The 25,796-nt window shown below is 40.8% G+C and overlaps 1 protein-coding gene across 2 annotated transcripts in view; it reads left to right on the plus strand.

Annotated features, from left to right (window-relative positions):
* Window positions 1-369: 369 nt before the first annotated feature.
* Window positions 370-25,796, plus strand: part of LOC138745306 (transmembrane protein 263) — a 205,677-nt gene continuing 180,250 nt past the window's right edge. Inside the window, exons 1-2 of one of the 2 annotated variants that reach the window (XM_069902323.1) lie at window positions 370-454; window positions 8,952-9,060. In XM_069902323.1, the coding sequence (XP_069758424.1) occupies window positions 449-454; window positions 8,952-9,060 (115 nt within the window). In that variant the 5' untranslated portion in view covers window positions 370-448. Of the gene's footprint in view, window positions 455-8,252; window positions 8,434-8,951; window positions 9,061-25,796 lie in introns of those variants that run through there. The other variant, XM_069902326.1, reaches the window with a different exon arrangement.

Genomic DNA, 25,796 nt, shown 5'->3' on the forward strand with positions numbered 1-25,796 from the left:
GCGCGCAAGGGAAGAGGGGGGGGAGCGCGCGCAAGGGAAGAGGGGGGGGAGCGCGCGCAAGGGAAGAGGGGGGGGGAGCGCGCGCAAGGGAAGAGGGGGGGGGGAGCGCGCGCAAGGGAAGAGGGGGGGGAGCGCGCGCAAGGGAAGAGGGGGGGGAGCGCGCGCAAGGGAAGGGGGGGGGGGAGCGCGCGCAAGGGAAGAGGGGGGGGGGGAGCGCGCGCAAGGGAAGAGGGGGGGGGGAGCGCGCGCAAGGGAAGAGGGGGGGGAGCGCGCGCAAGGGAAGAGGGGGGGGGAGCGCGCGCAAGGGAAGAGAGGGGCGGCGCGCGGGCACGCGTGGCGTCAGTTCCTGCAGACTGCCGTTCGCGTGACCTGTCGCTGGCGGTCGGTGCGGCGGCGGTGGAGCCGGGCGGGTGGGGGCCGCGGGCGGAGGGGTCTCAGCGTGACCACCATGAAGGTGAGGGGAGGAGGATGGCAGGGAGGAAAGGAAGATGGCGGACCCCCCCTTTTTTTTAACCTCACACAGCCCCGGGGAGGGTATGGACCTTCCCCTCCCCGCTCTCGGTGCGACCCCCTCGGTCTGCTCCGCACTGGTGGGGATCGAGGCTCCGACCGTGTGAGTAAGTCGGACACCCACCCGGGTCGCTGGAATCTTCCCTCCCACTCGCTCACGGATTTGGCTGCAGTTTAACGGCGTTGATGTTCCCATGCTCTGGAGAACGTTGCTGGGGTGCACCTGCGGTTCAGGCGGGGCTGTGGCGAGGGAGAGCCGCGCTGCCCTCGCCTCTGGCACGTGATCCGAGTGACGCTGCCCGAGGTCCCCTTACCCCTGGCACGTGATCCAGGGGCAAGGGGCGAATTCCTATATCCTTTACTTGAACCTGGATCCGTCTCTCACTGTCCCCAAATTAGACCATCTTTCTTGGTTGGAACAGCACAGTGCAGGCCCCTTCAGCTCTTGATGTTGTGCCGACCCATATATTCCTACCAAAGCAAAATTATGAAACCCTTCCTGTCTAGTAACTTAGTCTCTTAAATGCTCCTAATACTCAGTCTCTCCCAGCAAGGCATTCCAGACACGTCTGTGCAAAAAAAAAACACCCCTGACGTCTCCCCAAAACTTCCCTTCCTTCTCTTTGTACATGCCCTCTGGTGTTCTCTCCTTCTGCCCTGGAACATAGACACTGGCTGTCTCCTCATCCTTCTTTGCTCCAAAGAGAAAAGTCCCAGTTTTGCTAACTTTGCCTCATTAGACTCGTTTCCCAATCCAGGCAACGTTCTGGTAAATCTCCTCTGCTCTCTCTCCATAGCTTCCACATTCTTTCTGTAATGAGGTTTGGGAGCTTGCAGTGCACACTGATAGTTCTCTGTTTTCATTGGCCATGAAAGATCTCATGTTAAAACACAGTGCTGGAGAAACTCAGCAGGTCAAACAAGGTTCTTTATAGCAAAGATAAAGATACATAGCCAATGTTTTGGGCTTAAGCCCTTCATCAAGGTATGATCAAAATGTAGACAGTCACCTGAACATAAGGGCAGCATGGTTAATGCCTCACTGTTACAACAGCAGTGATCAGGACAAGGGTCTGAATCCCATTCTGTCTGTAAGGAGTTTGTACATTTTCCCTGTGTTTGCATGTGTTTCCTCCCACTGTTAAAAATGTATCATGGGTTGTAGTTTAATTGGGTATGCCTTGTTATCATCCTGTATGTCTAAAGTTTTTTAAAAAATGGTAAGGGGAGGAGCTCATCGTGGCCTTCCCTCCATCGGAGAGACTGGGAGATTACTTTGCTCTGTCTGCATCAGTGACCAGAATCTCTCAGAGGCCAACCATTTCAATTCTGTGCCCCATTTCCATGCTGACATGTTTGTTCATGGTCTTGTGTTCTGTCAAACCCAGACCACCTGTAAATTGGAGGAGCAACACCTAATTTTCCGTCTCTACACACTCCAGCCGGATGGCATTAATGTCGACTTCTCTGTTTTCTCCTAACGTACTCCCCACTCTTTCTTTCTCTTTTCCATCCCTCTGTCTTCTTTCCTCCAGCTCTCTACCCCTTCCCTCTCCACTAACAGAATTATCTCCTCCCTCCCCTTGTTTGCTGGTGTGCCTTCCCTCCTGCCTGTGGGACTGCTCCTTCCTCTCCCCCAACCTCCTGGCTACATTTTGCTCATACATTGATAAAGGACAAAGCCAAATCATTGGTCATGTATCTTTATCTTTGCTATAGAACACTGTGTAACCTCTAGCATTGTGTTATTACTTCAATCACTGTGTCTGCAGATTTTTTTGTGCTTTCTCCAACTATCTTAGGTTTTTTTTCTGGAGGGGCTGTGAAATGTTTGCTAAGAATAGGAATCCTTTAACTTGGGCAGAACTTAATTTCCTGATTCTAGTCATGTATTGGAATGAACCGAGTTAACACAAATTTAAACAGGTCTGCCTTTTTTATTTGTTTTTCCTGTGATCTTCAACTTGCTAAATGATAAAATGAAAATGATAACTCACTTGAAGAAAAAGAGCTTCTGGTTCTCTTACCTTTTGGAATCTGGCCATTTTTAACCTTTAATAATATATACTCTAGACTGGGTCCATGAACACCAATTAGAACCAGCTAGTGGATGGGTATAAAACCAGTCCTGGAAAACCAGGACACAATATATGGGCTTGTTGGTAGTCCCTGAAAACTGGGACACGGAGTCCAAAATGTTCAGCAGAGTTAGAAGATGTTCAGAGGGACAGGAGATCAGTCTTTTCAGTCTATTCCACCACTCAGTGAGATAATAGTGAATCCAACCTTGGTGTCACTACAATTTTCCTGCTCTCTCCCCATAGATCCTAGCTCCTGTGTAGTTTAAATGTCAGTCTTCACCTTCGTAGCTCTTGGGTGCAAGAGAATTCTAAAGATTAACAACCCTCCAAGAAAAGAAATTCCTTTTCATCTTTGGTTGAAATGGGTAACCCCTTGAAACTGTACTTCCTAGTACATGAAACTCTTATTGGGAGAACCATCGTCTCAGCACCAAATATTAATTCTCAGCATTTTGAATACTTCAATAAGATTAGATCTTATTCTTGTATACTGCTATGGGTAAAGACCAATTTGCTTAACCTTTCTTCATGCATTGATCCCTTCAACCCAGGAATCAACCAAATCTTATTTGCAATGCTTTCAGTGGAAATGCCCTTTCTTAGATATGTGCAGTAAGCTTGATGTGGTCACTCCCACATCCTATATAGTTGTATCAAAACCTCCCCATGTTTATACTCTACATGCAATAGAATTGACATTAACTATTGTAACTAATGTTATACTTGCAGAGTTTGTGTTTTGTGTATTAGAATCTTTGTACAGCAGCATTTTGTGGTATCACTTTGTTAAATAATAATTTGCTCTTGTTATTCTGGGAAAAAAATTTTGCATCTTCTCACATTTTTCATGATCTTTTAGCTTCTTAACCATTCACTTAGCCTATCTGCATCTCCTTATAAACTGTGTTCTTCTCACACTTGCTAGCTTATCTATATTTGTATCATCAGCACATTTTGTTATAATACAATTGGCCATTTCATCAAAATCCACACAATTGTGTAGAAATAGTTGAGACCCTAGCTCTGATCCTTGTGGCAACCTGATGGTTATTGATATTTTTCCAGATTGTCTATTTTGTGTTAGTTTGCTACTCTCCTTTCTATGCCAATACATACTGCAACCCCTAATTTAAATTTGCTGTTATCTTGTATGGTAACCTTTTATATGCAACTTAATTGAGCAATTTCCAGAAATCCAAAAGAACCACTTCTTCTGGAGGAAAATAGTGAAATATTATAGACATTCAATATTTCTTGACAAAACGTAAAATACTGCAAAGACTAAACAAATGTATGCAGTGGTGGATACACAGTTGGTCAGTGTGTGACTGGGGAGGGAGAAACTGAGCAGCATTCATGATTATTTCCAATCCTGATATCACTGAAATGTAAGAAGAGATTTATGAAATGACTTTGCTTTTATATTTCTGTCAGCTTATATCTCAAAATGGATAATAGTCTAATAAAATTCAGTGTAATGTGCTTCAGTTGTGATATGTTGAACAGTTTAAAAAGTAACACTGCAACTTCAGGCCAGCTGGTTAGAATTCCGTATCAATTTGTTTTCATGATGAAGAAATTTAAAAAATGGCAAGGATGGGAACATTGGATGATGAGAGATGTTGCAAATTTAATCAAAAAGGATAAAATGAAGGATATGTAAGATTTAAGAAATTGGGCCTTTTTTATAAAGGAAGCAGGAAAGAAACCTGGGACCATGAAATTTTCTTGGTGAGTAGTATTTAAGAGAATTCCAAGGCATTAGGTCAACTATGAGAGGATTGGAACACTGAAGGACAGAGAAGGGAATATCCAAAGCCAAAGGTGGTTGGCGAGGTATTTTGTATTGGTATTCAAGGAGAATCAGAATTTATTGTCGTGAACTTCTCATAAAATTCATTGTTTTGTGGAGGCAGCACCACAGTGCTAACATATAAACCATCTCACAAAATACATAAAAATAAAGCAAGAAAAAGACTAAGTATAGTCACGTCTATGGTTCCTTGTTCATTCAGAAATCTGATGCCAGGATCCTGTACCATTTCCATGATGGTAGCAGAATGAAGAGAGTATGGCCTGGGTGGTTGGGGTCCTTGAGGATAGAGGCTGCTTTCTTAAGACACTGTCCTTGATGGAGTGAAGACTTGTGCCCATGATGTCGCAGGCTGAGTTAACGACCCTCTGGGGTTTTTTCTTGTCCTGAGCATTGGCACTTCCATACCAGTCAGAATGCTCTCCGTGATACACCTGTAGAGTTTTCGAGTCTTTGGTGACATACTAAATCTCAAACTCCTAACAAAGAATAGCAACTGACGAGCTTTCTTCATGATTGCATCAACATGGAGGCTCCAGGACAGATCCTCGGAGATGTTGACACCCAGGAATTGGAAGTTGTTGACCCTGTCCACTGCTGACCTCTCAGTAAGGACTGGTTCATGTTCTCCTGATTTCCTCCTGAAGTCCACAATCATATCCTTGCTAATGTTGAGAAAAACATGGAGAATAGTGAAATCAGAGAGAAATACACTGATATTCTTGGGCATATTGATATCGAAAGGGAAGAGTATTAAGATGGATAAGTCCCGAGGACCTGAATAGATCTATCTCTGGTTGCTGAGAGAAGCAAGAAAGAAGATTGCAGGGGCTTTGACAGAGATTCAAGCTCAAGCTTATTAAAACCTACCAAGATAAAGTAAAGATTTTATTTTGCATGCTATCTAGCATGTAAACCTATAAATAGCAGCACATTTGAAACATTTTTTAAGAGGAAAGAAGCAAACCAGGAAGATGTAGGCCAATGAACCTTGCATCAGTGCAAGGGAAATTATTGGACAAAATTCTTTGGGAGAGGATGCACTTGCATTGAGAAAAGCTTAAACTTAATAGAGGTAGTCATTGTGGCTCTGTGCAGGAGATATCATGTCCTACATACTTTTTTGAGGTCGTAACAAGGTTAGATGAAGCTAGGGTTGTATACGTGAAGGAGTGGTTTTTGACAAGGACTGTTATGATAGGCCGATCCAGTAGATTGAGCCATATTGAATCCATGGAGATTTTGTAAATTAGATTCAAAATTGGCTTGTCACAGTAGTGGAAGCAGATATGATAGCAATGTTTATGAGGCATTTGGACAGGCTTGGAATGGAGGTTTATAGACCATGTGCAGTAGATGTGCAGTTTAAATTGGTATCATAGTTGGGACAGACATCATTGTGTTCATGATGTGTTCATGTACTGTTAAATGTAAATTAAAGTTGAATTTCTTAATCATGAACATGTTTATTATTAGACAAGTTAAAATGTTTGGCAAGTACAACAGCGACTTCCTGGGGGTGAAATTTGCCACCATTTTTGCTGGCAGAAGGAACTTAAAAGTTTTGTGATGGAGATATCCTACTTACTTCCTGAACTGACTGAAATATCTTATGCATAATGTCAGTGCTGTGGAGGTATCACTAGCTGCTGCCTACAACAGTTGCTGTAAGTAACATACAATCATGATTGGAAATGTATGATTGTTTATCATCACTGGTTCAACCATCTGGAACAACCTGCCTCACAATGTTGTAGGAGTACTGTACCTTCACTCTACAAACTGCTGCTGTTCAAGAGAGCTATTCGCCAGCTTCCCATAAGAGTAAGGACATTAAATATTGGCCATTCCCAAATTCCATGAATTAGTAAGAATTGAAGGAGCATGCAAAGAAGAAGTGTGAAACCTGTTCAGAGATCCACAATCGAAAATTATGTACCCTAAATATGACAAAAGCATAATGCCTGCTGCTTTCATTTTGCTTGGATTTACATGACATACCAAGAACTCTTTAAAGGAGCACTTCTAGCCCTTCCTTCAGTTTATGATTTTGAATCCCAATTGTTGCCAATTTCATTGGGCAACAATAAAACAGAACAAGCAATAACCTGGAGCAAATTGCAATGAATATCCAGTAGTTCTTAGGCAAGCAACTCAAGTTTCCAAATGTAGTTTTTAACAATTAGTTATTTCTTTAACTTCACAACTCTTTAGTTATATATCTTCTAAGTTTACTTTTCACAATTTCCAAAGTCCACTCCTTGTATTCTCATGTGTGTGAACCTGGCTGGAGTTTGAGCTTAGTGAGTTTTCTGAATCCCTCACTTTGGGTCTACTTTGGTTATTGGTTTCCAGAGTCACTGTCTTTGGTTATCTCATGCGATGTTTTACACATTTCTTATCCTTACATGCTTTGTATCCTTACATGCATTGTGTTGTCCTTTATTACAAACTATATGGCTTTAAGTCCTTATCCATAAAAGTATGTGTTCCTTTAATTCCTTCAAGTTCTGCCTGACTGTTCCATGGTGACTCGATCTTTGTTTCCTTAATTGTCAGCCTATCCCTTTCACAAGATGTCAGCTCCCAAAACATCTCCATTTTGTGTTCTGTACTATGGATGGCTCATAGTGCGATGGTATTTAAAACTATCTCTGCTTTCTTTTCCTTTGTTTTCAGTTGAGCAAAGATCAAGTGTCCTTCCTTCACTGCTCTTTGTTTTTGATTCCCAGCATCTCTTTCTAGCCAACAAAATGTCCAGCCACAATCTGATGGGATACTTGACATCTTTCTAGCTGTGACACAGTTTGCCATCAATACTGTTCCTACAAACATATTTACTTGAGCATGTGGCATAAATTTGGGCCTTGATGGCACTAAATTTTACAGCTATATTTACACATTGAAAAATTGCTTACATGTTTGTTTGTTTAACTAACTTGAATTTCTGTTCATAAACTGGTTCTTTATCAAATGGAAATAAATATGGTCACACTGATCCCGGATCCAGTACAACAGGAAATTTTTCCTTTACTTTCTCTATAATTTTGATTGTAATGTAAAGCACTACACCTCACTGTTAAGCCTTTCCAGAGAATGTTTAGGTGTGGTCTGCAGAAAGTTTCCATGTAATGAATAGATTGTGACAGTTGTTTACAATGATATTTTGTTGATATGAAACCAGTGAGTTAATTGTGCCAGTTTTAAATGTCAATTTACTCAAACTCCCTTGGTGTCCACATCAACAAAGTAATATTACAGTGTGATACAGTCATAGAATCAGAAAATTTATGATATGGCCTATCAAATGTCTATTCCAGTTGAAAAAGGAGGTACCCAGCCAAATGGCAATTTTCTACTCTTGGTTTGTGGCTCTGCAGCACACTGCTCTTTGGGTAAACTTGCAAGTGAATCATTACTGTTGATGAGGAATTGGACAATTTGGACAGTTCGCCAAATGAACAGAAATCCTGTGATGGCCATCTCTTCATAGAATGTGGGGTAATAGAGGCAAAAACTTGCAAGTGAGGAACTTAACTGTCAGAGAGCATCTGTGGATGGAAAGAGACAGTTAATGCTTTTGTGTTGAGATCCTTCATCTGGATTTGGCAGGCTAACTTGCTGAGTTGGAAAGTAGTTCATTCTTTTTGACTTGTCTTCCACTACCTGTCCCCTTTGTTTTTTTTCCTCTCTCTTCCTTTGTCTGGCTTCTGGCAATCTACTACTTCTGTTCACCCCTCCCACTCTGCTCACTTGACCTTAGCTTCTCCACATCCCCCATCTCAATAAAAGGCGACGTTTTTCACCAAGTACTTATTCAACTACAGGAAGTAATAACTTCGGTGTATATGTACATTATACAATGTATATGATAATGAACATTATAATTATTTTCTCACTGCTGCTCAAACCACTGAATTCCTCCAGCAGATTTTGTCTAGCTTCAGGTTCCAGCATCTGCACATAAATTCTCCACAGGCACAAATTTTAATCAGAACTAGACTTAAGAAATCTGCCTTGAAAATTAGGGTAAGTTGCCAAGTCATACTGCATATATAAAGATGAATTTGACTTTTGTACTGTAAAGATTTGTGGTGCTGACTCATCTGTAAGATACACGGGGATGCCATTTAAGAATACGCATTCATCCGCCTACTCATCTTCTTTAAAATGAAAAATCTTGTCCACCTTCTTTGCTAGATGATAATGAAAATAATTATATTTTCATACTTTTATAAGTTAATGCACATAAAATATATGAATATACTATACACAATTTATAAAGTATACTATTTAATGTTTTTCCTTTTTTATATTTAGCTGTATTGTGCAGTGCTGCTTGTTCAAGCCTGTGCTGTCCTATCTGAGGCCCACATCATTGTCATTCGAGAGTACTTCCAATAATCTGGAATTCCTTTGGCTGTGTTTGTTTTTAAATAAACTAATTTGAATATGGAATATGAGAAAAGAAGAACCTTTGGAGTTTTTGATAAACCTGGTGCTCTTCAGTTGTTTTAACTTGTTGTATTGGTTTTTATTTTAAATAGGGACCAGAAAGACACGTTCAAATAATGGAAAGCATGGCAGATTTGACAGATGTGGCAGATACCATTCAGGAAGATGTTCCACCGTATCTTAGAGAAGAACCTCCAGAAGGTACTTTTTAAATGTTGCCCTCAGGAAATACTGCATAATACTTTGCTTTGCTAGAGCAGAAATAATGAAGAATGCTCATACATATTTTAATTTAACCTTCCCTGTGTGGTGAAACAGATGAATTTTTGTAGTCAGGCCATCTTGATGTATGTTGTTAAGTGTTATAATGATAATTCCACAATGTGTGCATAACAAAAATTGTGTGTCATACAGTGAAACTCTTCTCATTGTTGAAATGTAAAATATAGACCACATGCCTATTAATTTTTGTAACTTTTTAAACTATAGTTATATAACTAAGCAATAGTTACCAGCAAAGAAAATAAACATTTGCAAGGGCCAATAGAGAACAACTTTTGCAAAATTAGATTTGCTTTGTTCTTGGCTTTATTTGTCCATTTTTGGGATCTAGTTGTTCTTTTTGCCTTGAGAAGGTGGTAATTCGTTACCACCTTGAATGTTGTGAAGACTAAGTTTGAGTATTTAGACAGAATGACATTGAAGGATTGGTATTTATCCAAGTTAACTTGTTTTGGAAAACTATAGTCGTGTGTTCTTATGCATTTTTTGTACTTCTCTCATTTGATGGTAAAAAGATTATATATAACTCAACAATAAAAGATTTAATTTTAACAAAAAATTTGTTTCAGTATTTCTATGAAAAAATGTGCCTTTACAGTTCATCAAGCAAAACAAACAACCACTACATTCATACATAGAGTCACACATTGAATCCTCTTATTTTTATGACAAAATCATCATATAAACTTTGCCCTCTCGTGTGATTTGTGCTAAGGACCTTTGTGGGTGTAACGTAATGGCTTTCTCCCGAGCTGATTTGCATAGGATGCACTTTCCTTGAGTATGTCCTGCAGCATAAACTCTTGAAACTTGGAGTGTGCTAATTGACAAGCAACAGCTGTAGAGTTCCTTCTGTTGGTAGACTCGTTGTTGATAGTTGTTACAGCAGCAACTGATCTCTTTCTTGGTTTATATTTCCAGGGATTAGGCCCCTGAACAGAGTCCTGTTTTACCATTTTTTTCTCTGAAGTATACTTCATTAAAATCTGCACAGACTTGTACTTTGCCATTCACAGTGCAAAATGTTATCATTTCATGTGGACGTGCCCTATGTTATATCAGTTTTCTTTTTCGTCTGTACAACATTGGCAATTAATTCCAGAGGTTTTTACACATGTTCGAGTTTGTCGGTGTGCAGTGGCGGCAGGACTCAGGCCTTACCCCAGAGAGCCTTTGTAGCAACACTGTCCCTCAGTATACCGTTTCCGCATCTGTTAGTGGTCAGCTCCTTGCATTGGAAGGCCCGTGTTTTGAGCAGACTAAAGAGACAAGTTGAAAATCTTCCAGCAGCAGTTGATATCTGTTGTGTGTTTCTATCTGTGTCCTTGGGAAAATATCACAGGACCACAGTGGCTTGTGATAAACATGATGAATCTCAACAATAAAAATATTTAATCTCTTTGTGTACCTTCTTGAGAAATGTACATTCTAGAGGCATGTGGTTGATGATCTCCCAATACTTTGAGGACTATGTGTGGCATGAATGTTCAACTGCATGAATGGTCAGCGTAACATGAATGGTCAGCGTAAGAAAGCTTGTCTCACCACCAACCGGGCAAGGTGTTTGCACTTAATTGAAAGTTTTGGTAAATAGGCATTCAGCCAAACTACTTAGACACTATGTATAGGGAAATTCTTATCTTACAGGGTCTGGAGGACAATCTGTGCAGGCTACTTCCTGATTAATTTGTGTTCAAAGCTATTCTTCAACAGGCTTTACCATGAGGAACATGTGCTGTCATAAAGTTCAACCAAATTGTAATGTTTCCCAGCAAATGTAGCTAGACCTACCTATTATTGCAGCACCAGGAGCAGAGTCAATCATAGCATTTTATGGGTACTCCGTTTTTACTTGCCTATGATCTGCAAACAGATAGCATCCGTAGGCAAATGTAACTGGATGCTGAGCGCATTTGCCCTTATCTCTTCTTATCTCTGCCCACCGCCTACCTCGGCCCCCCCCCAAAGAAACCTTTGGTGTTAGTACGTTATGCTTTTATGTACATAATCAATTGTATATCTCCAGATAAATTGGAAGACACACAGTAAAAGTTACAGTTGTAGTTCAAGAGAGGCCACTGCAACCCTGAGAGGTCCTTTCATTCAATGACAGGTTCTTTCCCTAATTTGATGGGGAATCCATCTCTCAAAATCCTTCACCTTAGCTGTATATTTCACCCTGTTCTTATTGGTTGTTCTGGCTCCTCCAAAGCTAGCTACTTTAAGCTCAGTAGATATGATGGTTGTTGGACAAAGGATATATAGCCTTGTGGTTGCTGTCATTCCTTCTGTATTCAGTTCAAACCAGTGGCTGATGCTAATCAACCCATTAAGCGGTAATAGATCTAAATAGAACTCAACATCGTAATCTGGACAGGGAAACCTGAGTTCCCTGCATAATTTTGTCTCATGCCTAGGATTAGTCAGTTAAAATGGAGAAACTTTATTTGTTGGACTATTTTCATTTCTTTCCCCAGAAAGATATGAAAATAGCATTTACAAATAAAGATTTGGTTTTCATAAAAATCTTTCCTGTTAATGGCTTTGGAGTAATAAGTTGACACAAAATCAAAATCTGCACATGGTGTAAATGTGAAATCAAACAGAAAATGCTGGAAATGCACTTTGCAGTTCAGGGAGCATATGCAGAAAGAGTCTTTAACTTGAATATTTAACTTTGTTACTCTTTTCATAAAGGCTGTCTGACCACCCGAGTATTTTGAGCATTTTGTGCTTGTCTAGTAGTTGATGTATTTACGATTTTAAAAAGGCTGAATAGTGTATGCATCCAGATATTTTCTTACATCGGAAATTGGCATTGTTTGTAAATCTCTGGCCACAACCAAAGGGGCAGATTTTTTAATGTAAATTTATTGATTCGCCTTTAGGAAGATGCACTTTTTCTAAAAATTCTTGGTTGAATGCATAGGTTTATTCTCGAACTGATGTACACTCACTGATATGTTATTGTCCTTGTTGGAGATTAATGGTATTAATGTAGGCCCTGTGGAGAAATTTCAGGTATGAACTGTTATGAAGCACTGCTATGAACGAACTTTATCAAAGTTTAGATGAAAGTGGTGATGAAATTGTTTTCTATTTGATAAGAAGCTTTAACTAAATGTTTTTTTTAAATGGTGCAAATATCAGGGCTATTTTTCCAATCTTCAATTTTTAAAGCATATTTTAGATTTATAATATTCTGCTTTCTAATAGGTTGAAGATCAGGAGAATATTTGTATCGGAGCCACTAAAAGTAATAACAGTGATTTTTTTTTATTTTCCATGAATTCTGTGACCAGTAATATCATTGCCCAATTATTCTATTGGAGTGAGTGGTCTTTCACAGAAAAGACAAGAAACATAATTGTAGATTGGTGAATATGACCAGTTATTGTCAGGTTCAAGATATGAATCCTCATTAATTTCAGTGGTAGCAAACAGAATGAGAATCAGAATTTATTGTCATAAATGGGTCACAAAATTTGTTGTTTTGTGGCAGCATCACTGTGTAAATATTTATATAAACCACCTTAAAAAATAAATAAATATAGTGCAAGAAAAAGAAAAGATCAAAGTAAGCCAGTGTCTGTGATAAATTGATCATTCAGGAATCTGATGGTAGAAGGGAAGAAGCTGCCCTTGTTCTGCTGAGCACTCGTCTTCAGCAGCCTGTACCTTTTTCCCAATGGTAGCAGAGTGGAGGGCCTGGCCTAGATGGTGGGGGTCTCTGAGGATAGAGACTGCTTTCTTTAGAGACTGTCTTTAGATTAGTGAAGGCTGGTGACCCTGATGTCACAGGCTAAATTAACAACCCTATAGAGTTTTTTCTTATCCTGAACATTGGCATTTCTATACCAGACAGTGATGGAACCAGCCAGCATTCTTTACATGGTACCCCTGTAGAAATTTTTGAGAATCTTTGCAGACGTACTGAATCTCCTCAAACTCCTCACAAAGTATAGCCACTGGTGAGCTTTCTTCATGATTGCATCAACAAGGAGGCTCCAGGACAGATCCTCAGAGATGTTATCACCCAGGAATTTGAAGATCTTGACCCTCTCCACTGCTGACCCCTCAATGAGGACTGTTTCATGATCTATTGATTTTCTTCTGAAGTCCACAATCATCTCCTTACTTTTGCTAATGAATGCAAGGTTGTTGTGACAGCACTCAACTAGCTGATCTATCTCCCTCCTGTATGCTTGATCATTGCCGTCTGATTCTGCCAACAACTGTGGTGTCAATGACAAATTTGTAGATAATATTTGCTAGGTGTCTTTTTAAACTTTTAACTTTTGTATTTTTAATATTTAATTTTAAAATTCATTTTAAATAGTTTTAAATAACAGTAGATATCACGAATGTTTAAAAACCCGCCAAGTTGTGTGCAACTTTGCAGCATACATTTACTCTACTGCATTGTTTCTGGTATGAGCAGTTTGGAATTCAGTTTTAGTGTCTAGTGGAAGGGACAGCTTAGGGTAATGATTCTGGTAGAAGAACTGCAAAATCTGGCCTTTTATGATTTAGTGCAGCCTCAACTTTCAAATATTTTCACTGGCTTAACTTTGCAGAATTCTTTATGCAGTCTTTTTCATCAACTGTTATCATTCTTTTATAAATCTGCCAGTAAGATATTTGAATGAGCATAATACTGTATACAATCTTATTAGATACTCAATAGATTTATTTAAAGCTAAATAAATATACTTGGGTATGAGCTGCTACACAACTCATGTCATTCTATGCAAATTAAGACATTTTTGATTAATGACATTAATTGCTGCACCCAAACATTCACTATTGTACAATTTGGCCAATGAAGGTCTTTAGACATTATAAATATTGGTGACATTCAAACTAAGAAAGACACTTGTTTGCATAATGGATTTAAATCTAGGCTTTTACCTTGTATCAGTGACTAATACAGCAGGTAAATACTTCTGTTGGGCAGAAGCAATATTATCTTGGTTTTACAGGATATAGATTTAATCAAGGGCAATAATGTAATCTGAGGGTGTGGAGGTAAACAAACCGTCATTTAGATCAGTGGTTCTCAACCTTTTTCCACTCACACACCACTTTAAGAATTCCCTATGTCATCGATGCTCTGTGATTAGTAAGGGATTGCTTAAGGTGGTATGTGGGCAGAAAGAAAAAGTTTGAAAACTACTGTTTTAATTGTCCCTAATTGACTCGTTATGTGCATGGTTTCATAACTCCAAAGGAAATGGGCAATGACAATTTTTATCAAGCAAAATATTTCAATAACAATTGGGTCTAGAGCAGTGATTTTTCAACCTTCCTTCCCACTCACATCCTACCTTAAGCAATCCCTTACTAATCATAGAGCACCAATGGCAAAGGAGGAAAAACCCAACACCCAACCCCAACCAACCAATTTTCCCCTGCAACCGCTGCAACCGTGTCTGCCTGTCCCGCATCGGACTTGTCAGCCACAAACGAGCCTGCAGCTGACGTGGACTTTTTACCCCCTCCATAAATCTTCGTCCGCGAAGCCAAGCCAAAGAAAGAAAAGAAAAAGATTGAGTGGAAAGAAAAAGGTTGAGAACCACTGATTTAGATGGAGTTTAAGTGTTGGAGAAATTCAGCAGGTCACTCAGCATTTTTTATGCAAAGGTTCATAACTAATGTTATGCCTGAGGCCTTTATATGAGGAGCCTGAATAAAATGGTAGGGTGAGCCCACTGATGAATCATCAATTATTCAAAATACTATTTTAGAGAAACCAATAGGCTATTATTCACAAGCACATCCATTCTGGTTGGTTATCCTGCACAGAGCTGTAGGGGGCTGTGGAACAGTCACCTTTATACAGGAGCCTGTGGGGAGGGGTCACAGGAACAACCGGCCAATAGGTGTGGCTGACCAGACAATTATACATACAATGGTTTACCCCTTGTTTTTAAAAAGAGTCTAAGGGTGAAGTGGAACTTACAAGGTTATAATTCAAAGTCACAAGTTCATTCTTTCAGGTGGTGTGGCCTGGGACCATCGTAGCATTCGTTTTGGCTGTGGTGCTGCAGCAGGGTCCTGGACGGTCTGATGTGCCTGTACGTACTTATCAGTGTTCTGGTGGTGGGTAGGCACCAATGAGTCCAGTGTCCTGGTGTTGGGTAGGCACCAATGAGTCCAGTGTAACCTCCCTTGGGAGGCAGGATACTAGGAGTCAGGTGCATCGTGAGTATTCCACAGTAAGGGAGATGTGGAGGGAACAGCTGTGGTCTCCAGACCCCCTAAGGGAACCAAGTCCCTGACAGAAAGGGTGTCATTGAGTCCGTAAGGGTATGCCATGTAGGTATATTGGGGGTTGGCATTGGAGGGGGTGGACCTTTCGACCAGGGGGTCAGACTTATGGCTCTTCACATACATCCAGAGTAGGACGGGACCTAGCGACATAGGTAGTATTGTCCCAGATGCAGATTTCCTGGGAAAGGAAAATATTTGTTCATGTGGTGTGGCATTTGTGGCCATACATTAACAGGGACCTGATGGAGTCGAGTGCATCTGGGAGGACTTCTTGCCAGTGAGAGACTGGGAGGCCCTTAGTCAGCAATGCTAGAAGGACTCCCTTCCAGACCTTAGCATTCTCCCTCTTCACGTGCCAGTTACTCCTAGTCCTGCTTATGGCAATGCCTCTGGCCAACAGGTATTGGCGCAGCTCATAACTCATAAAAGATGGCCGCTAGTCACTGTGGATATAACTGGGGAAGCCAAACAGAGTGAAGAGGCAGTGCAGGGCCTTGATGACTTTGGCAGCAGACATGTCAGAGCAGGGGATAGCAAATAGAAAATGTGAGTATTCATCAATGATGTTTAGAAAATTCACATTGTGGTCAGTGGAGGGCAGGGGTCCTTTAAAATTGACACTGAGTCGCTCAAAGGGGCAGTGGCTTTAATTAATTGTGCCCTGTCTGGCTGGTAGAAGTGTGGCTTGCAATCAGCGCAGACCTGGCAGTTCTTTGTCATGGACCTGTAATGGAGTATGGCAGGTTGCATGCTTTGACAAAATGAAAAAAACCTGGTAACTCTGGAATGGCAGTGATCATTGCGCTGGCACAGTTCCTGTGGGACAGGGTGTCTAGCGGCTCATTACATTTCCCCGGCCAGTACAGAATATCATAATTATAGGTGGACATTTCAAACTTTCACCTCAGTATTTTGTCATTTTTGATTTTACCCTGCTGCTGATTGTTAAACATGAACGCAATTACGTGTTGATCAGTCAGCAGGGTGAATCTCTTAGCAGCTAGGTAATGGCGCAAGTGCCGCAATGCCTTGACAATAGCATGGGGCTCCTTCTTGACCGAGGAGTGCCGAATCTTGTGGCCCTGTAGGGTACATGAAAAGAAGGCTACTGGCCTGTCTGCCTGGTTAAGAATTGCTGCTAGGGCGAAGTCTGATACATCGCTTTCCATCTGAAATGGGGAAGATTTGTCCACAGAATGCATTGTGGGCTTAACGATATCTGCCTTAATGCGATTGAAGGCAGCATGGGCCTCCACCGCCAAGGGGAAGGATGTGGATTTGATGAGGGGGCAGGCTTTGTCCGCATAATTGAACACCCATTGAGCATGATGAGAAAAGAACCCGAGGTTACCTCTTCAGGGCCTTGAGGCTATGTGGGAGGGGAAGCTCCAGAAGCGGCCGCATGCAGTCTGGGTCTAGGCCAATGACTCCATTCTCCACAACACAGCCAAGGATGGCCAGACAGATTGTGCGAAGCACGCACTTGGCCTTGTTATATGTAAGGTTAAGGAGTTTGGCTGTTTCGAGTAATTTCTGGAGATTGGCGTTGTGGTCCTGCAGGTCGTGGGCACAAATGTTGGTGATATCAAGATACGGGAAGGTAGTCTGTAACTCGAACTGACCCACCATTTGGTCCATCTCCCACTGGAAGACTGAAACGCCATTTGTGACACCAAAGAGGACCCATAGGAAGTGATAGAGCCAGCCATCCACCTCAAACTCTGTAGACTGGTGATCCTCTGGTCCACTATCAAATAAACAGCTCATCACATGACTGTTTACTTAAATATCCATCATCGACCTGTCCGGGCTGAGCATGATGGAGGCCAGTGTTGGGTCACTGCACATCGCTGTCGTGGGTGGTGGCAGTGGCACACGGCACTGCCGGATCCTGAAGATGGTGCCCAAGATGATGGCCTCCACAACCCACACATGGCGAAACTGGGTCCTGAAGATGACGGCCCCCACGGATCGCTCATGGCGCTGCTGGCCTGGTAATAATGGTGTCCAGGACGGCAGCCCCCATGATCCTCACGTGGCGCTGCTAAGAAGGGGTTTGGACTTGCAGACTTTGGTATATTGGCCATTCTTCCCACAACTGGAGCATGTTGAATCCTTCACTGAGCAACATTTCCTCTGCTGCTTGCCCAGGCCACAGAAGAACTGGAGCCAGATGAATGTGGCAGGAGGTGGTCGCAGAACACTGCTGCTGTGGTTGAGTCATTAGTGGAGTGAAGGGGTGATTGCACGTCTCAAGATGGTAGCACCTGGGGTAACCACGAGGCGGCTGCGTTGACAGAAAAGTAGGCCTCCATGTTCTGGAGAGCCACCTCCAGTGTACCTGCTACCTCAACTGCTCTCCACAAACTCCAGGAGTCTCTATCGGACATTGTTTGACCTGATCCTCGCAATTTAGGCATCCCAGATTAGGTTCTCTGTATTCTCTGCAGCGGACATGGCCTTGCATTCACAGGCCCTGCTGAGTGCTCGCAGATCCCAAAGATATTCGACGTCAGACTCGCAGGGTTGTTGTTTTTGAGTCACAAGGAGGTGTCTGGTGTAGACAACATTTATTTTACGCAGGTACTGTCCCTTGAGGATATCCATGGCCTCCTGGTATGATGTAGCATCCCTGATCATGGAATACACCAGGGCGCTGACTCAGGAGTGCAGCGCTTGCAGTTTGTTGGTCTCCGATTGCACAATGGTAGAGTAGGCCTGCAGGAATGCTTCAAACTAGCGCAGCCAGAACTCAAAGTTGGTGGATGCCTCAGGTTATTGAGGGTCAATTTCCAGCTTTTCTGGCTTGAGGATTTCCTGCCTCCTTTTTCCGACATCATTTGTGCTGACATGCACAAATCTTCACAGAGTCGACACCAATATTTTATTATTGCTGGTCATTAACTCTGTTACCCATTTCTTGATACAGCACTCGAAAGTCTGCCATTTCAGTCAGTGGCACGTATTCAAGCAAAACTAAGCTCACCTAACTTCAGTCTACTTGTGTGTTTAAGAGGTTCTTGTATTATTCTGCATGCTTCTCACCATTTACTACCTGTTTAAATTTTGTAATGTGGGTGTAGAAAAATTATTAAATATTCAATATTGCATCTCCCAAATGGTGAGATAGTAATCCAAACAGGCACAAATATTCTCTGAGATCCAAAGCTATTAAACTGCTATTTCAATGGAAGAAAGCAACTGCTACGCTGTGGTTATCCAGCCACATTACAAATGCTACAGATAGTCACAGAAATATTCAGCCCTAAGATAAGTCCTTCTGCCCAATTCATCCATGCTGACCAACGTGCCTATCTGAGTTAGTTCAATTGGCCTGCGTATGGCCCAGATCTCTTTTCATATCCACGTGCATTCACTTTGCTTGTCTCACCATTTGTGTGTACTTCTCCAGCAAATATTTGTTTTGCAGCTAACTAGTGAAGGCTTACTAGAAGTTGAGGCTTTAAATGTTCCTGTTATACACTAAATGTGCAGCAGAGGGCTCCATATTCCTTAAAGCACAGCTAAATATGTATAATATGGAGCCCATGTGCAGATTTTATTTATGTGCAAACCTAGTAAAATAAAATTTGCACACATTGGAATGCCCTAACAATTGTTTTTGGCCTTTGGGGAAAAACGTTTGGGCAGCTCTGGTCTTGATTGCCCTGAGCATGACTATCATTTGCCCTGCATTGGTGGTACAGCTATTAGTGTAATAGTTAAAACATAACGCTCCAAAAATTATTTTCTTTTTCAAAGGAACCAAATACATTCAAATATGCCTTTGTTAGGGTCAATCCAGTACACTTTCCAATTGTAGGTTAGATAGCTCCATGATGATGAAGCAATTAGATGAAGGTGTAAATCTGTAGGTTAGTGGCAAGCGATGAAAACCTCCATTAGCAATTCTGTTCCAAGAGAAGTCTATGCTCTAGAATGCACATTTTTGGGTTAAATTTTATCTTGAATATGTAATGACTTGCAATGTACTGCTTTTTTTTTTACATATACAAAATATATATTTGAAACAAAATTGGAATTGGTGATTGGAATATACTGAAAAGCTCCCATCTCTAAAAACAGTAGGCAAAATGAGGTAGCTTTGCAACTGGCTAAATGTCAATTTTTTATTTCAAAAAAAAGCAATGTTCAGACCAATAGTCTGAAAAGCAGTTAAAGAGCTAATGTATTGTTTGCTTTGCACTTTGTTTGTTTTGATCTTTAAGATCAAAAGGAGTGATGTTCACTGATAATTGAACCAATGAAGCAGTCCACAACCAACTGCAGCAAGACCTGGACAATATTCAGGCTGATAGCCATACAAGTGCCTTTCAATAATAACTTGGTTTGTCCATGATCTCACCTGGTCCCTTAACACCAGCTCCATAGCCAAGAAAGCCCATGAAGGCTGAGGAAAGTTCATCTCCCACCCTCCATCCTCACTATAATTCTACAGAGCATGTATTGAGAGCATCCTATGCAACTGCATCACCGCCTGGTTTGGAAGCTGGACCACCTCGGACCAAAAGAACCTACAGAGGATATTGAAGTTAGCGGAAAAGATCATTGGGTCTCTCTTCCTACCATGAAGGATATCTGCAACACCCAATGCAGGTGAAAGGCAATTAACATTGTGAAAGGCTCCACACACCCCTCATATGAACTGTTCTCCCTTCTGCCATCTGGTAGGAAGTGCTGCAGGTCTCGGGCCCTTTCGTCCAGATTGGGCAACAGTTTTTTTCCCCTAAGCCATCAGGCTCTTGAATTCTCAGATGTGGATAGTGTACTGTGGACTTTTACTGTATAAGTCTTATCATTTTAATATTTTAATGTGTTTAACTTCTAACTTATGTTTATGTAAATATACTCCACGGTCCTGGAGAAACACTATCTCATCTTTACCATGCGAGCATGGTATGAGTGATAAATAAAAGTAACTTGACTTTACCAGTTTTCAATAACTACTGAATTATATATCTGTCCTGCAGCATTACATTAAATGATGAATAAGTAATATAACCCATTTTCCCTAAGGCCTTCATGCTGGCTGCATATATCTTCTATCATAAAGCTATAGAATTTGAGAGCTCACCCATTTTGAGGGTATATACTTTCTCTGATCACTTTTCGTCTGCCTTATGCTACAGTTAATCGACATGTTTGTCTTTAAGTCATGTTTGTTGGCTTTTCAGTCCTGAGAAGAACCCTGCTCCACTCTAGGTCGCTAACTGTGGACAACGTTGGAGGAGTGGTTGGTTTAAAAAAAAGTAATGTTTGTCTTTGGGTGGCACAGATAGTGTAGCAGTTAGTGTAATACTATTACAACACCAGGAGTGTGGGTATGACAACGGCTCTGTATACGCTTATCTTTGTGAGGTTTTTCAGTTGGTTGTTTTACCAGACTCTTTTGTGTAGTCTTCCAAAGGCGCTATTTGCCTTGGCGAGTCTGTTGTCTATCTCATTGTCGATCCTTGCATCTGATGAAATGGTGCAGCCGAGATAGGTAAACTGGTTGACCGTTTTGAGTTTTGTGTGCCACACTCCTGTTCGGCTCCGAATCATGGGTCCTCTACCGGCACCACCTACGGCTCCTAGAACGCTTCCACCAGCATTGTCTCCGCTCCATCCTCAACATCCATTGGAGCGCTTTCATCCCTAACGTCGAAGTACTCGAGATGGCAGAGGTCGACAGCATCGAGTCCACGCTGCTGAAGATCCAGCTGCGCTGGATGGGTCACGTCTCCAGAATGGAGGACCATCGCCTTCCCAAGATCGTGTTATATGGCGAGCTCTCCACTGGCCACCGTGACAGAGGTGCACCAAAGAAAAGGTACAAGGACTGCCTAAAGAAATCTCTTGGTGCCTGCCACATTGACCACCGCCAGTGGGCTGATAACGCCTCAAACCGTTCATCTTGGCGCCTCACAGTTTGGCGGGCAGCAACCTCCTTTGAAGAAGACCGCAGAGCCAACCTCACTGACAAAAGGCAAAGGAGGAAAAACCCAACACCCAACCCCAACCAACCAATTTTCCGCTGCAACCGCGTCTGCCTGTCCCGCATCGGACTTGTCAGCCACAAACGAGCCTGCAGCTGACGTGGTCTTTTTACCCCCTCCATAAATCTTCGTCCACGAAGCCAAGCCAAAGATTACAACACCAGTGATTGGGACCTGGGATCGAATCCCGCGCTGTCTGTAACGAGTTTTTACGTTCTCCCTGTGTCTGTGTGGGTTTCCCCCAGTGGCTCCATTTTTCTCCCACCCTTCAAAAACATACCAGTGGTTGTAGGTCAATTGGGTGTAATTGGGCGGTACGAGCTCTTGGGCTGAAATGGCCTGTTACTGTGCTGTAGGTCTAAATTTATAATGAATTACTTATCCCATTAACCTGACATCACACCTTCAGTTTGGACTAAGCACTTACTCAGCATCTTCATATCCTCAGCCTCCAATTCTGTTTTCTCTTGCCTATCAAATTCTTCCATTTTTTCCCCCCAAACAAAATCTATGATCTTAGCCAATACATTATGTAACCTTTTAACTTAATGCATATCCAGTGGGGAAATAGTCAACTTGTACTCCATATTCCAGCATAAAATGGAATAAATGCTGTCAAGATGATACAAAATTAATGGTGTATGTGTGAGAGACAAATCGAGAGGTTTCTTAGTTTGAGAATAAAACTACATTGAACATCCTCCAGATGGCTCCATAGACTATATATTTCAGTACCTTGCAGTAAATGCAATTTTTCTTACAAAATAAGACAATAAGGCATAGGAGCAGTATTGGGCCATTCTGCCCATCAAGTGCTGGGCCATTCAAAAATAGCTAGTTATATTTGCACTGTTGGTCTACTTGGATTGTGGAAATTGACACTAAGTTTTGGAAATGTGCATTTATTTAATAGATGCCTTCAGTTTGTAAAAGTTTGTATAATGGGAAACATTTGACTACAGAGAACTATTCACACATCATTAGTGCAGTTAAACCTCTGGTACCCAGCACCTATAAGTATATTTTCCAGTTGCTTGAGTCTTGCTCTTACAATATTAAAAATAAACTGTTGAAAAGACAACATACTATCCTGTACGGACACTGAAAAAACTTCACTTGCATGAATATATAAACCTTAAAGCACTTTACTTTATTTTCAGTTACATTCTTTGAAAACATTTAACCATTGCTGTATTTGTAACTTCCTCCCCTTCCACAGAGCTGCCTGAAAGATGAACAATAAGTGATAATTATTGCCCCCTTCACCAAGTTTACAGATAAAGTCTCTGACTGGAGTGATTTAGTAAACAGAGATAAGGAGACATTGTAAGAGAGCCACCCCAACGGCAAGTGGCATCAACCAGGTCTTCATCCTGGGCGATGCCATTGTTGTTTCACACAACTTTATTCAGACAGCTGCTACGAGCAAAGCCTAACCAAGCCACTCCGTTGGGTGAATGTTTTGTAATATTTTATGCGTTAGTTCAGAGAACATTTACTTTTACAATTTTAAACTTCATGTATGTTTAACCTATTATTTTATTCTTATTTATTTTAATTTTTAAATTTATTTTCCCTTTTTTTACTAGTTCCTTGAATTCCAAATACCAAGGGTTTTACTGCATAATGAAATTATGCTTTGGAAATGTGCTGCTATAGATTTTATGGAAAAAAAGTCAATGAATTGCTTTGGAAGTGAAAAGTTAATTTGTATTCTGTTTAAAAATCAATTTAAAAAAGATTTACATGATAATTTTTCAGTTGGTTATAAAATTTTCATGCTAATTTTGATGTGTTAAATACTTTATGCACTACGGGACACAGGGACATAATAGCAGGAGTCAGTGATTGAAACCTTGTGCCTGCTCAGCCATTCAGTTATATCGCAGCTGACCTTTTACCTCAGTTCCAGTTTCCTATATTAGCCTTGATTCCCATAATATCCAAAAAATTATCAGTATTTGTTTTGTACATACTCAGTGACAGAGTCTCCGCATCTCTCTTGAGATAAATATATTTGAAAACATTATCACACAAGTTGTTGGAAGGCCTTAATCTGTGTCTCTTGGGGGAACTGGATGAATCTGGTAGTACCTTTATTTCATCAATAATTAAATATGTGAACATGGCGCAGCCATATTTGTAAATTTAAAATTTTTGTTCAACAATATGCGAATATCGGACTGTTTCTGTATGAGCATTTGAAGCTACATTTATCCACCTCTGGATGGAGTATCAAAAGTTGCTGTTCATAAAATTCACATCTGAAATATTCTATGGGGAATTTGTTTAAACTGTTTCACGTGATAGGAGATTTATTAGCATCCAGGTTTTAAGTGAAACCAGAAGGTAATTATTTGGACATCAGCAGTTGAAATTGGATGCAGAAAATCAGGAACATTATGTTGGCATTAGAGGTACTGCTTGCTGTTAAATGCCATTTGTTAACACTTGGCGTGTATGCCATTTAAATTTTAAACCTTCTAATTATGAAATTACAAAGCAAGGCTGAAAAAAAAGCCATGAGCTTCTGCAATTTTTTTTCCTCTTTATATTTGTTTTTTTTTGTTGTCAAATGTGTCAATTATACTTAAATTGTTAGTGTGTACCTGGGAAGCTTCAACAGATCAAAATTTCAATGTATCTATACATTGTATTTTAATTTCATGACAATTACATTCTTCATTCATTCATTAATTAATTCAAATCCTCCTTCCATAAAGCTCTGGATGCAAACATGTATGGAATTTTTCAGAGCAACACCGATTTAGAACATAAATAGATATCGAGAGTGAGAAACGGTGATGAGTACAGATGAGCTGTGAAAGAGCTGAAATAGGAAAACAGGGTTATGGCATAAACAGATGAAGTTGTGAAAAATAACTGTGGAGAATGCTAAAATCTGGCTGATTTTTAATTTCCAACAGCATTAAACTTAAATATTCACTACTTTGAAATGATGATTCCGTGGCATTAATCGACCTGGATCCTGCTCTGAGTGCAGCATGTACCTAGCTGGCTGTTCTCCACTGATGCCTTGGCAGGAAGATTGGAAGGCTCAAACAGTTAATTTTTCCAATGCTATCTACATACCCACATGAATTTTACAAACTATTTTACTTGAATTATTTTTTCTCTGTGCGTGCCAGAAAGAGGTGATCAGTAAAAACAGTGCTTGACCAGCGATTAAACCAATCCGTCTGGAATTAAATTATATTAAGACGTTTGAAATCTGTAATCGGTATAGTTAGGCATGATGTATGCAGATGAAATAATCTATTAAAATGATATTTTATGAGTGGGTTGGGGAGCAGTAATAGAGGACAGAGTTTTATGTTGACGCATCAGCAATGCTGGGCACAGCATTAAATCGGTTCTAGACCAGCAAAAGTAATGTAAAAATGTTCTGCACCAAATAAAAATTGCCAATGCCCAACTGATTGGTGGAGCTAATTTTACCAATGATACAATAGGCAAGATATTTGTAAAATGTAGTTTTGGAAATACTAGTTTGAATACAATTTTTATTTGGTGACAAAGATAGATTCCTCTGCAGCACATTTAAATTATTCCAAGAAGAATAACTTCACAGGTGACTGAAGATTACATTTTTAACCTGATTCTATGGTAAGACCGTTATTTTTTAAAAATTATTTAGAGTTAGATTACATTTTTAACTGCTGATTAAATTTTTTAACTTAGTCATCCAGAGCAATAACAGGCCCTTCTGGCTCAGGAGCCTGTGCCGCCCAGACACCCCCATTACCTCCAATCCTCATATGTTTTAAAGGGTGGGAGGAAAGTGAAGCACCTGGGGGAAACCCATACAGACACGGAGAGAACGTACAAACTCCTTACAGACAGCATCAGATCCAAACCCAGGTCGCTGGCGCTGTAACAGTATTGCACAAACTGTGCCGCCCTAAATATTTTATTTGCACTGAATTTTGTAGATTGCTGTTTTGAAACATGTGATATTTGTATCAAGATAGCGAGCTGGTGAAGCTCCTGGGTATATTATAAGAACGGTGTTATTGATTATGAAAAAGGAAAAAGAATTAAGAGTCTGAGGTGAGAGGTGGAAAGGAAGGTTGTCAGGAAATTTTTGAAAATGGGGAGGAATGGGTTCATATGGGTAGCAGTGGAAGCACATATGATAGTTGTGTATCAGAGGCTTCTGGATACATGATTATGCAGAGAATAAAGGCATTTGTATCATGTTCAAGCAATTAAGATTTGGTTCATCATGTTTGATGCAGACATTGTGACTGAAGGGCCTGTTCATGTTCTGTACTGCTGTATATACCAACTGAATAGAAGCCGGAACATAATTTTAACCATCATTTGTCAATCAGGTTTGGGATCTGGCAAGCTTTCAGAGGA

The sequence above is a fragment of the Narcine bancroftii genome, chromosome 1 (genome assembly GCF_036971445.1).
Source record: "Narcine bancroftii isolate sNarBan1 chromosome 1, sNarBan1.hap1, whole genome shotgun sequence".
NCBI lineage: Eukaryota > Metazoa > Chordata > Chondrichthyes > Torpediniformes > Narcinidae > Narcine > Narcine bancroftii.